The 14,404-nt window shown below is 34.8% G+C and overlaps 1 protein-coding gene across 2 annotated transcripts; it reads left to right on the forward strand.

Annotated features, from left to right (window-relative positions):
• The first annotated feature begins 319 nt into the window (after window positions 1-319).
• LOC128555085 (cartilage intermediate layer protein 1-like) lies at window positions 320-14,202 on the forward strand. Of its 2 annotated transcripts, XM_053536482.1 has the most exons (8): window positions 320-1,126; window positions 3,579-3,701; window positions 8,200-8,355; window positions 8,990-9,154; window positions 9,466-9,756; window positions 9,969-10,077; window positions 10,550-10,707; window positions 10,844-14,202. In XM_053536482.1, exons 1-8 carry the CDS (start codon window positions 442-444, stop codon window positions 12,928-12,930), a joined length of 3,774 nt encoding a protein of 1,257 aa, XP_053392457.1. In that variant the 5' UTR covers window positions 320-441; the 3' UTR covers window positions 12,931-14,202. The 2 variants fall into 2 exon arrangements, with proteins under 2 accessions (XP_053392457.1, XP_053392458.1); XM_053536483.1 differs by lacking the exon at window positions 3,579-3,701.
• Window positions 14,203-14,404: the final 202 nt, after the last annotated feature.

Genomic DNA, 14,404 nt, shown 5'->3' on the forward strand with positions numbered 1-14,404 from the left:
CAATGATGATGATGATGATGATAATAATAATAATAATAATAATAATAATAATAACAATAATAATAATGATGAAAATAATAATAAGAGTTAACAACAAGGCGCTTTAATATATTGTTTTGGCAATTTTGAATGTTTTCTGTTACTTTTTAAGTCACTACCTCCACATCGCTTGTTTTAATAAAAGGTAGTTAAGAAAAACACGGTAGTTTTTAAAATGCTACTTCATGCGACATTTAATTTCCGATATCTTAAGTGTTAGAGCCGCACGAAATTTCAAATTATTTAATGCAATGCTTTGTAAAAGGATGTTTAAATCAAAGGTATTGTAATGTGTTAAAGAACTGTGTTCGCGAACAAAAGTAAGGAAGTTAAATGTGTGAAATATGTGACATTTAGCACAAACCAACTATATTTGGTTTACGCATCAATATAGCAACACTTATGGCTACAACTGAGGGGTTTGGCGAAGGATTTGAAATAAAATTAAAGGAATTTAATAATGATTACGAACAACTGCGTAGAAAATCAGGGCAAGAAACACCATACAGTACATACACAAAACAAGACGAAGAAGACACTAACCATGTTAACACAGAGAGTGGTACATTAAGTGACTATGAAAAAGTACGCAGAAAATCAGGAGAGGAAACTCCCTATAGTGCACTCATGGAACAAGACGTAGAAAGTACTAAAGATGTTTACATAGGGATTCGTACAACAAAGAATGACTACGAAAAAATACGTAGAAATTCAGAAGAAGAAACTCCATATAGTGCATACACGAAACAAGACGAAGAACATGCTAAAGTCGTTAACATAAAGATGGGTACACCAAGGAATGACTACGAAAAACTACGTACAAAAACAAGAGAGGAAACGCCTTACTGTACCTATCAAACAGAAAACGAAGAAGATACTAACAACCTTTACACAGAGATCGGTTCACCGAGTTTCAGTTACAGTACTAGTGCCCCGGAGATAAACAGCCTCCAGCCGTTGGTACCTACGCAAACATTCTGTAATAGAAAAAAGATAGGACAGATAGTTGCCATTTGTGTCGGTTTAATCACAATAATTTCAGTCTCTGTTGTTATTTTTGTCTTTAGGAACGGAACTGAAAATAATGGTGAGTAAGTTTAAGATCAATTATTTGAATTTTAGAACTTTTATTGGCATTCTTTCACTGCGCCATAAGTATCACAAAAGTTTTTCGTTCAAGGTTTAGAAAATACTTAATCGGTTGCAACTAAAAGCACACACGTCTTTGCCATCATGGAATATCCTCACAGGATAAGTTGCATACACTAGATTTTATTTCGGCAAAATCATATCCCTTTTAAACTTGGAAATATTTGTTTAAGGTTTGCACAAAAGCAGGTGTCTAAAGCACGGCCGAGTTGAATGCTTTCAACCTCAGTACAGTTCAAGTTAATTAATTAAGTATTGTTTTTACTTTATCACAATCAAGCTTCTTTCTAATATAGAAATTTTATGAAAGTTTGGCATAGAAAGTGCTTCTTAGATACTACTAGACTAAATGTTTCCAAATTCTACGCATATTTTGCGTCATATAATGACTTCATATGGCAGGTTTCATAACTCCGTCTGACAACTTTGATGGAAGTTTTGCACATGAGCATGTCTCTCACGGCGTACAGTACAAAGTGTTTTTAAAGTCTTCATAAGTCTTCGGCATCCTAAAATTACCATTCTGAGCCAAGATCTTCAACCTAAATTAGCTTTACAAATAATTTCAAATAATTTAAATTCACGACTTACAGTTAGTGTTCAATTACCATATTACTGCAAAGGATCTGTGTGAGAATTAAAAAGATATAACGCTTGCAGATATATAGAGAATAATAGGTTAGTGCCGTAGATGAGAAAGTTTATCTGGCGAGGTGGAGGAGGCTATCGGGTGAGCCGAAGGCGAACCTGATAACGTCCGGAGCCGAGCCAGATAAACTTTCTCCATCTTAGGCACTAACCTATTATTTTATTTATCTTGTCATTACTTCATTTTCCGATATTTGGAAATTTATTTTACAAAAATAAGTGTGCGACAACCGTTTTAATGACGTCATGTTCGTAATGACGTCACTTATATAATGATGTAATCACCGACAAAATCGCAATAACTTCTTCGTTTTTGAATAAAAACTCATTATTTGACCATTCATTTTCTTAGTTCGGACATTTCCAACACAATGGTGATGGTTTCAATGCAAAATTTCTTATGACAACAATATCGATCATAAGGTCAACTGACGGTATATCAAAAAAGATATACGGCACCCTGATATCGGGTCGAAAATACTGCAAGTGACAGGATAAAAGTCCTTATACAGCTAGCTGATATTTGGATGACATTAAAACGAAATTTATCATTTAAACCCTCTAATATCCATTTTCTAAAGTCTTTAGAATCAGTTTCTGTAAGTAATTGTCATTCAGCTATTATGCTCCAGCGCTCGTTACATGTAAACATAGTATTGTCTTTTGTCTTGTCTCACAAACCCATTAAGATCAAGTGTATTATATCACAGAAGTTGAGTGATTTATTAATCATTTAAACATTGCCCTCAATTTCCAATATACATATAAGACGTGTAGGGTTTATGCAAGGTACAGGCTATATATTTAAAGATTGAAAACGCATGACTAATGTGCATCCTATATTTAGTTTCTTTTTCCATATTGAAACAAATTCCTCTCGTACATTAGTGGCTATCTTAGAGTCATGGTGATACATATAGTGTGTTATCTCTATTTTTACTTTTATATTATACTGCTGAGAAAGTTTGGTAGCTGAAGAAGTGATCGATCTTACCATTTTATAATATTATTTATTTTCATTTGAACATTGCCTTTTAAATGATTTCTATATCTAATTGTTAAAATTACATAGGTAGCAATTACACTATGATATCAGAATTTAAGTATCGTATAAACTTAAGGTTGACTCGTATATATATACTAATATACGAATTGATCGCAGACAAGTGGTCGTATTACGTAATAGCAGGGAGGTTTCATTTCGGTAGGAACAATCAATAAATAGAGAAGGAAAAATTAATTTCTTCGAAAAATCGCCCGTTTCAGCTGGATAGTCTTTATTTCGGGGTTCTGCTGTACCATTCAGGAAACTTATTAGCACACTCATAGTAAACAGTGATCTGTTGTTCGCAACATTCATGACAACATGTATACAAGGTAGATTAGTATCGTGTACAAGGACTTTAGTAAGACATTGAAGGTAAACTACAGTCTACATTATCGGCAGTTTAAAATCGGTGGGAAGTGAGCAGTTAGCAGTTGCAGCAGTTACAGCAGTTAACTGCTATAACTTCTGGCAGCTGAAGCAATTAACTGCTGTAACAACTGCAACTGCTAACTGCCAACTTCCGACCGGTCAGACAAGAAAACGTATGACTTGCATTTTTTTTATTTCGAAATGCTTGGCAATCTGTCAATACAAGTTCTGTGTTTGTTTATTTTGTCCTTAAGCAGTCTAAATAGTACGGGTACTTTACATTGACAAAAAAAATACTAGAGTAACTTCATACTCACTGAAACAGGTATCGAACAGGAAAAGGGTGATAGAGTGACGGAGACAACAAACGTAATTATATTGTCTACAACGCCACCTACAACACAGTCGACTGTTCAGTCTTCTGTTACAACATTGTCTACATCTAAAGGTACCAAATTGTTCTTTTTTAAAACAAATATGACAGTATATTAGTATGGTAAGTTTGAGATGGAATTACGTATTTACTGTGTAAATCGACACATTCCGTATTTTTAATCTTGTTTAACATAAATCTACAATAAGTAAATCCAAAGCACGTCCCTCCGTCTGACCGTACACTTCTATACAGTAAAGTCGGTAAACAGAGAAAAGTTGTTGAAGTGCGACAGTACTATGGCGAAGCGCGACAGTACGATGGTGACACTACGATAGTGAAGCACGACAGTGCGATGGCGAAGCTCGACAGTACGATGGCGAAGCGTGGCAGTACGATGGTGAAGTGCGACAGTACGATGGCGAAGCGCGACAGTGCGTGAAGCGCGACAGTGCGATGGCGGAGCGCGACACTACGAAGGTGAAGTGCGACAGTTAGAACAGTAACAGCAGTAACACCAGTATTACTGCTATAGCAATAACAGCAGTATTACTGCTACTACTGCTGGAAGTTATAGCAGTAGCAGCAGTATTACTGCTATTACTGCTAGAACGTTATAGCAGTAACAACAGTATAACTGCTGTTACTGTTGGCAGTTTTAGCAACAATATTACTGATGCTACTATTGGAAGTTATAGCAGTAACAACAGTAGTTTAAAGTTGCGGAAAATACAATATGAAATCAGTTTTATCAATTTATGCATTATTGGCCATCGAAAAAATTTCAAAGCTGTTCCTTTTATAATGTTTTTGACTTTTTATGTCTCAGGAAACGGGCTTCAAGCCCTCTTGCTGCTGTTATTCACAACTTTTATGCAGGCTTTAGGATGCATTTCACAATATCGATATATTGTTGGTACGTTTGTTCAAAAAGTCCTACATATTACATTGCCGGCGGATGTTCAGGATACCAATGGCATCATATTTGTTAAAGTTTTTTTTATGTCCGAAATGGGCTCAAATCTTTATCACTGCTGTAATTCACAGCATCCAGTGGAATTTTGGGATGAAATAAAACATGTTGATATACTGCTGGTATTTATGTAAAAGTAATAGTACATTTAACATAGCCGACGGATATTCAGGATTCCGACGGCATACGTCCAAAGAAGGCCTCGTCGCGAAATTAGAACATGTTTTCATACTCAGTAAATGCTTTATTCTGCCCAAAGACGATGCCCTTAAGCCAATGTTTGGTCATCTAAGGTCATTGTTGGGGTCTTTATAAGATACGAAATGAAATCAGTTTCAGCACTTTATGCATAATGTTTCGACAAAGAATGGTGAACTGTCCGGAAAATATGAATTTAAAGCATTTTATCGGTGCACGGAAATGGCCTCGAATCCTTGTTACTGCTGTTATTCTCAGCGTCCAAGAGGACATGAGGATGAATCAAACCAGGTGGATATATTGCTGGTATGTAAGGTCATTGATGAAGTCTCTGTTATATACAAAATAAAATTAGTTTTAACAGTTTATGCTTTATATTACTGCGAAGAACGGTAAAATCTGTTGAAAATCGTAATTTTAAGCATTTTTCAGATGTTCAAAAATGGGCATCTGAAAAATGCTTAAAATTACGATTTTCAACACATTTTACCGTTCTTCGCAGAAATATAAAGCATAAACTGCTAAAACTAATTTTATGTTGTATATAACAGAGACTTCTTCAATGTAATTAGGAGACCAAATCATGTCTCATGTGCATCGTTTCGGCGTAGAATACAGCAGCATCTAAGCACCAAAATATGTTTCAATTTTGTGATGAGGCGTGATTTTGACGTATGCCGTCGGCATCCTGAAAATCGGTCGGCAATGCAATATGTACTTTTATTTGGACATACATACCAGCAATATAATCACATAGTTTGATTCATCCTCATGTCCTCCTGGACGCTGTGAATTACAGCAGTAACAAGGATTCGAGCCCATTTTCGGACACCTGAAAAATGCTTGAAATTACGATTTTCAAAACATTTCATTGTTCTTCATCGGCACATATTGCATAAATTGCTAAAACTAAATTCATTTTATATCTCAGAAAAGCATCAACAATAACATTAGATGACGAAATAATTGTTTGAGGGGATCGCCTCGGCGCCAAATACAGCAGTAACTGACCACCAAAACATGTTCCAGATTACAGATGAGGTCTTCTTTAGACGTTTGCCGTCGGCATTCTTCAAATCCGCCGGCAATGTTGTATATACTATCATTTGAACATACGCACAAACAATATATCCACATGGTTTTATTTATCCTCAAGTCCTTCAGGACGCTGTGGATTACAGCAGTAACAAGGATTTGAGCCCATTTTCGGACACCTGAAAAATGCTTGAAATTACGATTTTCAGAACATTTCATTGTTCGTCGTCAGCACATACTGCATAAATTGCTGAAACTAAATTCATTTTATATCTCATAAAGGCCTGAACAATGACCTTAGATGACCAATTAATAGTTTGTGGGCATCGTTTTGGAGCAGAATACAACAGTAACTGACCACCAAAACATGTTCCAGATTACAGATGAGGTCTTCTTTGGACGTATGCCGTCGGCATTCTTCAAATCCGCCGGCAAAGTTGTTTATACTTTCATTTGTACATTCATACCAGCAATATATCCACATGTATTTATTTATCCTGTAGTCCACCTTGGCGCTGTGATTTACAGAAGTATTAAGGATTCGAGCCCATTTTTGGACACCCGAAAAATGCTTTAAATTACGATTTTCAACACATTTCACTGTTCGACGTCGGCACATTATGCATAAATTTCTAAAACAAAAATTATTTAATATCTCAGAAAGGCCCTAATGATGACATAGGCAGACCAAATTTTGTCTTAAGGGCATCGTTTCGGCGCAGAAAACAGCAGTAACTGACCACAAAAGCATGTTCCAATTCCGTGATGTGGTATTTTTGGACGTATGCCGTCGGTTTAATGAATATCCGTCGGCAATGAAATATATACTATTATTTGAACATACATACCAGCAATATATCCACCTGGTTTGATTCATGGACGCTGAGAATAACAGCAGTATCAATGATTCGAGCCCATTTCCGTACACCTATAAAATGCTTTAAATTCAGATTTTCCGGACATTTCATCGTTCTTTGTCGAAACATTATGCATAAAGGGGCGAAACTAATGTTATTTCGTATCTGATAAAGACCCCAACAATGACTTAAGATGACCAAATATTGGCTTAAGGGCGTCGTTTCGGTGCAGAATAAAGCATTAACTGAGTATAAAAACATGTTCTAATTTAACGACGAGGCCTTCTTTGGACTGGTCGGCATCCTGAATATCCGTCGGCTATGTTATATGTACCATTATTTTAACATACATACCAGCAATATATCCACATGTTTTATTTCATCCCAAAGTCCCACTGGATAATAAAGATTTGAGCCCATTTTGGACATTAAAAATCTTCAAAAAATAGGATGTCATTGGTATCCTGAACATCCGCCGACAATGTAATATGTAATCCTTTTTGAACTAACATACCAACAATATGTCGATATCGTGAAATGCATCCTAAAGCCTACATGAAAGTTGTGAATAACAGCAGCAAGAGGGCTTGAAGCCCGTTTCCTGAAACATAAAAAGACAAAAACATTATACATTTTAAAAAAGAACAGCTTTGACAATATTTCGATGGCCAATAATGCATAAATTTATAAAACTGATTTCGTATTTTCCGCAAATTCAAACTACTGTTGTTACTGCTATAACTTCCAATAGTAGCATCAGTAATATTGTTGTTGTTGCTAAAACTGCCAACAGTAACAGCAGTAATACTGTTGTTACTGCTATAACGTTCAAGCAGTAATACTGATGCTACTGCTATAACTTCCAGCAGTAGTAGCAGTAATACTGCTGTTACTGCTATAGCGTTCCGGCAGTAACAACAGTATTACTGCTATTACGGCTAGAACGTTATCCGCTGTTACTGCTCTACTGCTAACTTCCCGATGGTGATTTACATCTAAATGTATTACAAGAAAACGTATGAGTTAAATTTTTCATTCTAAAATGTTCGGCAACCTATTCAAGTTATGTGCTTGCATATTTTGTCCTTAAATAGTCTAAATGGTATTTTTACAACTTCATACTCACTGAAACAGGTATCGAACAGGAAAAGGGTGATAGAGTGACGGAGACAACAAACGTAATTATATTGTCTACAACGCCACCTACAACACAGTCGACTGTTCAGTCTTCTGTTACAACATTGTCTACATCTAAATCTTTTATAAAACAAATATGACAGTATTTTAGTATGGTAAGTTTGAGATGGAAGTTTTACTGTGTAAATTGACACATTTCTGACAAGATAGCACTTCCGTAAGAACTGTCACAAAGTCTTCCGTATTTTTCATCAGTATGTCGTCTGCTTCTTTAATAGTCTTCTAAGCACAGTACAATGTGAGATTATGGAATGAAAATCACACGTTATCATTAACAAAACGAAACGGGCAAATATATTATGTTGTTTTGCAGTGGAGTCTTGGCTATCATGGGGTATGTGGTCCGTATGCTCTGTGACATGCGGCGCCGGTATACATGTGCGCTATCGTAGATGCAGTGGAAAGGCACATGAAGGATGCCACGGAAAATACAAAGAAGTTCAGGAATGTTTTAGAAATATTTGTCCAGGTCGGTATACAATTTGATACCTTTTCGTATATATTTTGTTTTTGTTTATTGATATAACCCGCACCATTTCTATCCTTTCCAAAACTTTTAACACGTGATAAAATGCAAATTTGGTAAAACGTATCAGATTGAAATTAGCGGGTCTCTATAAGCATTGACACATAGCTAAAACTAAGCACACGGACCAATACCTTTTATTTAATAGAACCAAAGCCAAAATATTTACTTACATCTATGAAAAGTTTCACTGAATCTACATCGTAGTTTTTTTTCAGCACTCAAAAATGTTATAAAAATTCAAATAAATGACCCTATCTGTTTTACTGGCCGAGTGTTATATTTTGACAAATCGTGGTTTAATCAAATCCTAAAATTGTAGAAAAAAATGATCTAAACATGCAGACTTAATTTGAAATTCAAAAAAACATTGTAAATATAATCAGAAAAAAAAGGTTTGGCAGATTTGAATTTCGTCGTACGCTAATCGAAAATATATTTTGGTGAATAGATGATACAAGTTGATAACATGCACATATAACAGTTTTCTAAATACCATAATTTTGGATGAATTGTAAAGAAAATTTAAGGTCACAGTAACATTTCTTCTGGCAGAGATCAGAATTTATGTTTACAGTATACGGTATTTGGACAATCTGGTCATCTTGGGGAGATTGTAACGTAACATGCGGTGATGGGCGACAGACACGTACGAGGACATGTTCGAAATTGAACACTACTAACATTGACTGTGTTGGAAAACATTTCAATGAACAGAATTGCAACTCGGGTATTTGCCCAGGTACATTGTGTTATACATAGATGCACTGTTTCTTTACTATTCATGTAAAATCATATGTATCTCTCATGGAATATTGATTCAATATCCTACTTTTTCCTGGTATTAAATCTAAACGAGGAGTATTGAGTAGAGTTGATAATGACCTGAATACATATAGGCTATATCATATATAGAAACACATTTTGATAAAAACGTTCTCTGGAATCTGTTTTTATGTAGAATTATATGTTTGTAATAAGTTATTTGATTCTTGCAATTGTATTTTATGTTTATTACATTAGTGGACTTTTTTAAGATTGTTCTTTCTTCAGATTGTTCAACGGTTTGTAAGTCCGGCACATTGCATTTGGACTGTACTGCATGTATATGCAATCAGATTATCACAGGGCGTGTTGTTACATCCAGTCAGGCACCTTTGCAAAATGTGTCCTTGTACGTAAATAATGCAGCGGCTGATGTTATAGCCACAACTAATTCCTTTGGCGAATTCCAACTTTCAAATGTATGCTTAAACTCCACAATTCTGTATATCAAAAAAGGCTTTGCCGAATTGTCTTCTAAGGTCACCACCACGAGTATAAACATTACTCTGAGAGCAATAGGTAAGTAATGAAATCAATTCATATCGTGTATCTCACTATGTTACATTAAAACCATAACAAAGGAGATAAATAATCTGTTTCTATAATTTATGAGGTTGTTTTCCTAAAAGAAAGAAAATATAGATAAAAATAAATCGTATCCGGAAGGTGATAACATAAAAATAATATTGTCTATATCCAGAAATGGGATCCCCTGTCTAAACTTATTTCAGAATTGCCGTACATAACAGTTGAACCACAGCCGAAATCAAGGCTGACTGGAGAAAACGTTACACTGTGCTGCTCAGCCCAAAGCAATCCTGGTATCAAGTACTACGAGTGGTATGTATTTTACAGTTAATGCACAGTACAAAGAAATATCTTAATATATATCATTTAACAATGATACGATAGAGACATTTAATTGATTGTTGTTTGTACATGAATATTTTTTATTGCGCCAACTAGGATTTGTTTAATTGCAGAAAAAACAAATGTTTTATTAAGCTTAAGGATTATGGAAATGTAAAATTTTATTTCGCTTAAAACTTTGCTGCATGAATTTCTTTTCATTTGTTATAATGCGATGATTGAAATCTTTTTCAAATTCACGTATGTATGACAAGATTTTATTTATATTCAGCAAGTCATGTCATCTAGCGAGGTTTTGATGCATATTGCAGTAATACTTATTCATTTATCTATTAGTATAAACTGTATATCATTAAAATGAACTGATAGTAACAATTAAAATATATATGTATCTGTTTTTTGGGAAAGCTGTTTAATGATATTTTTTCTCGTGATCACCAAGGTTCAAATACTCAAACGTGTTAGATGAACGACTGTATTCCAATGGAACAATGCTTCTCTTGACCAGTCTGAATAGTTTTGACACTGGAAAATACAGTTGCCGGGCTAACAGTGCGTATGGGTCCATAAAATCCTCGGTTGCGGACCTTGTTGTAAAAGGTACGAGGCTTTATTCAGTAATGTTACGAATATTAAATTTTCTCAAGACTTACAGTTAGTTACATGTTTTTTTTATTTTAAACTATACTATTTAGTTTATTACATATGAAAAGCGTTTAAAAACCTTGTATTTCAGATAATCCAAATGGGTTTTGCCTGGATGCCTATGAGCAAAGGCGAATTGAATTGCCCTACGACTGTATTCAACATGACACAAACACCTCAAGCATAGAAGTTGGAGACTGTAAGCCTAAACTTTGCAGACTAAGTAGTAAAGAATATGAAACACCTTCATGTAGAGATGAAACGCAAAGTTGCTGCTCTATTTCAGATTTTGAAATGTTAACTGTTCAATGCACAGGCTATCAGTTATCTGTTATGAAAGCTAATTCTTGCGGATGTGGCACTTGTGACTTAAGTCATGTAAAAATTATCGGGACCGTCCTAATGTATCCGTCAAGAAAGATTGCAAAATATTTCCAGGTACATTTAAATGGTAAGTTTAAGACATATACAAACTCTAGGGGTTCTTTTAAAGTCAGTGTTGACAAAAATTACGGCTCAGCTGTTCTGACTGTATTCGGCGTTGATGGAGGTACAGCAACCAAAGTTGTATACATCTCTGATTCGACAAAAGGGACCATATATACGACTGTATATGTTGCACAAGTTACAAGTACAATTCAATTTGACCCGACAAAAGAAATTATCATAGACATTGGCAAAGACCTTCAAGACGCAGAAAATTCGGTTGCAGAATTACATATACCAAAATACGCGTTTGCTGACTCTTTATATCGATTGCAAACTGCAACTGTAACGTTATCTATTTCATATCTAGATGCAAAGAACGTTACTGATATGGATAAAATGCCAGGGTTTTTGTATCATGTTAATCAACGAGGCGAGACTGAGTCCCTTAACTCATTTGGTTCATTCTATGTCACAGCATATGCTTCTCAAACAAGGGAGATCCTGTCTGTAATAAATAAAATAAACGTTGTTATTGGCAACAGATTAACATATAATGCAAAGGACGTTTCTTTGTACAAATTAAATACGGTGTCGGGGTACTGGGATAATGTAAATATCAATGATAACGTTTGGGGAACTCTTGATTCATTGGTAATGTCCTCGTGGATTACAGTTGGTCAACTTGAAAATTCAAAGGCAACCTGCTATTTCAATGTTCGGGTGTATGAAGATTCAACATTGACGACCCAAATAACAAATAGTCGATATCCTTTCTTTTTGCAAGCAGTGCATACCACCAACCATAGTTCCTTTGAAACGTATGGACATACATTTTCACCTAGTTCCTCATGTTTCCAAACAATTTGCAATGGCAATAGTGGCTATATAGAACTGTGGATTAGTAACATTGAGAAAGGCTCTGACGAGTATTTGCTACCAGCTGATACAGAAGTATATGCTGACATAGGTTTTCCCATAAAAAAGCAAAACGTTGTGAATTATTTTGTAACACATGGGGATGAGCATCTGAGTCTTTCATTCATCAACAGTACAGATGGCCCATTTTATAACTCCAGATCGTCATGCTTAGCTGATAATGACGCACATTTTAAATTCTACTTTAACGGATCTATTCGAAATGTTTTCACTTTAAAACCATTCTATGATGTTTATTCAGACAACTCCGAAAACAATCAATATATTAGCAAGCGTGTTTGGTACCAACAGCGAGCAGAAGGGTACAGGGTTTGTTTTGTAAAAGCAAAATTCAATACCCAGAGTGAAAAAATGTTAAGGATACGTGCAACAAGTTACGGAGGAACAAATGCAAACATAACGGGCGAGATACTTGGTATACGAGAAGAACATATATTACTGACATCTACCATTTGCTTAGAATATAAATGTAGTGGAACAATCAATGAACAATTTTCCTGGAGTGAATATGATAACACAAGAGTCAGTATAAGTACACATGAACCATGCTCAGTGGAGTCTTTCAGCCAACCTTTAATTGACAAATTTTCAGATATCAATCTTAACAACACGGCTGCGGGTACATTTTCGTTTTATGCCCCGACAGTACATTCACCAAAACTGGGTATCTATTCTGCAAGCTCAAACAGTGGTGACATTGCGTCGGCGAGAACCGTCGCTAAAGGAGAATGTCGGTCAGGAAAACCAATGGATTATTCTTCCGACAATCCAGATACAGGGTTAGCTGTAACCTTTTTATGTACCCGTAAATAGGCGCTCAAGATAAAACACAATCAGATGTCGTGTCTATTAGCCACTTGAGTCTTGAATTAAGACCTGGTTTATAAAATATTTTTGTGTATACTGTGCTCTGTCTTAAAGTTTGCTATGTAGCACGGGTTGTAATAAGACGTTGGACATGGAGCTTGCGACATTTTGCCATAATAGATTTATTGCTGCATAACAATATCACAATATCATAATTTTATTTACATCAAAACGTTACAATAAAATACGGATTCTGGACAAAAATTGCACTATTAAGCAAGTTAAGTTAAAATTATCACAATCAAGTAATCACAGATACATCAATCCAGTCCTATTACATTTATGCTAAATTTTCAATGAATTGTTATGCAAAGGATAGCCCATAAAGTCATAAGACTTATTTCCAATGGGGTCCTTGTGCAAAAAATACAAAAAAGATAAAACAAAACTGGTCAAAGGAAAAGGTCAAGAATGGCGGAACATTAAGAAAGTATGCAAAGTGAAGCAATGAGTTTAGGACTTCATTGTCAATACTATAACACATTATAATAAAAGCTCTAAGACTAAAAACATTTAGTTTACCAATTATTGGTCTGAACTATACAATCCCAGGAAATATATTTTTACCTCAAATTTAAATTGATGATACCTTTTATAGGATTTTATGACTTCAGAAAGATTATTCCATACATTTATACTTTTAAAGTAAAATGTTGCTGCTGATGTAGAATTCACCATTGGTGCAAAGAAATTGAAAGCACTATTATATTTTCTGGTCTTGTATGAATGAAGATCAGCAATCCGAATAAAACTTTCTGACAGATATGACGGACATTTTCCATGCACAATCTTGTGAACATGGTTCAGACTTAACTGTTTAACCCTGTCCTCAATCTTAAGAATATCCAAGTTCTTAAAATCTAAATTTAAAAGAGACGTTCTAGGCGAATAATTTAATATAAATCTGACAACTTTATTCTGGGTTGTTTGCAGTCTAGTTCTGAGCTACTTATTAATACCATTGTACCATGCTGAACAGGCATAATCAAACTTACATTGAAATAATGAATTACATAATGATTTTTTTCCCTCATACTTTGATTTAGCACTTTGCTTTGTCTATAAAGAAATCTCAGTCTACTGTTGACTTTCTTTATAATGTCATTTATACAAGTTTCACCAGAAAGATCACTGTCTAATACATATCCTAAATACTTTACAGATTTTCGAGACTTGATTACTTTATCATAACAATTTACATTAAATTCATCTACCTTTTTTAGTTTTCTTTTGCTACCAAATAAAGTACATTCTGTTTTCCCAAGATGTAAAGACAATTTATTATCTACAAGCCATTTACTACACAATTCTAATTCCTGGCCTAATTTACACTTGATACTTGATATATTTCTATGTGAATAGATAATAGCACTATCATCGACATATAACAAAATTTTACAGTCATTGACATAGCATAAAA

This window comes from Mercenaria mercenaria, chromosome 2, assembly GCF_021730395.1.
Source record: "Mercenaria mercenaria strain notata chromosome 2, MADL_Memer_1, whole genome shotgun sequence".
Classification (NCBI taxonomy): Eukaryota; Metazoa; Mollusca; class Bivalvia; order Venerida; family Veneridae; genus Mercenaria; species Mercenaria mercenaria.

Excerpts from the sequence above, each read along its gene's own strand:
- LOC128555085 (XM_053536482.1), top strand. The coding sequence starts at position 442 with ATGGCTACAACTGAGGGGTTTGGCGAAGGATTTGAAATAAAATTAAAG. Across the intron at positions 9,155-9,465 it reads CAACTCGGGTATTTGCCCAG|ATTGTTCAACGGTTTGTAAG; the intron begins GTACATTGTGTT and ends TTCTTTCTTCAG. Across the intron at positions 9,757-9,968 it reads CATTACTCTGAGAGCAATAG|AATTGCCGTACATAACAGTT; the intron begins GTAAGTAATGAA and ends AACTTATTTCAG.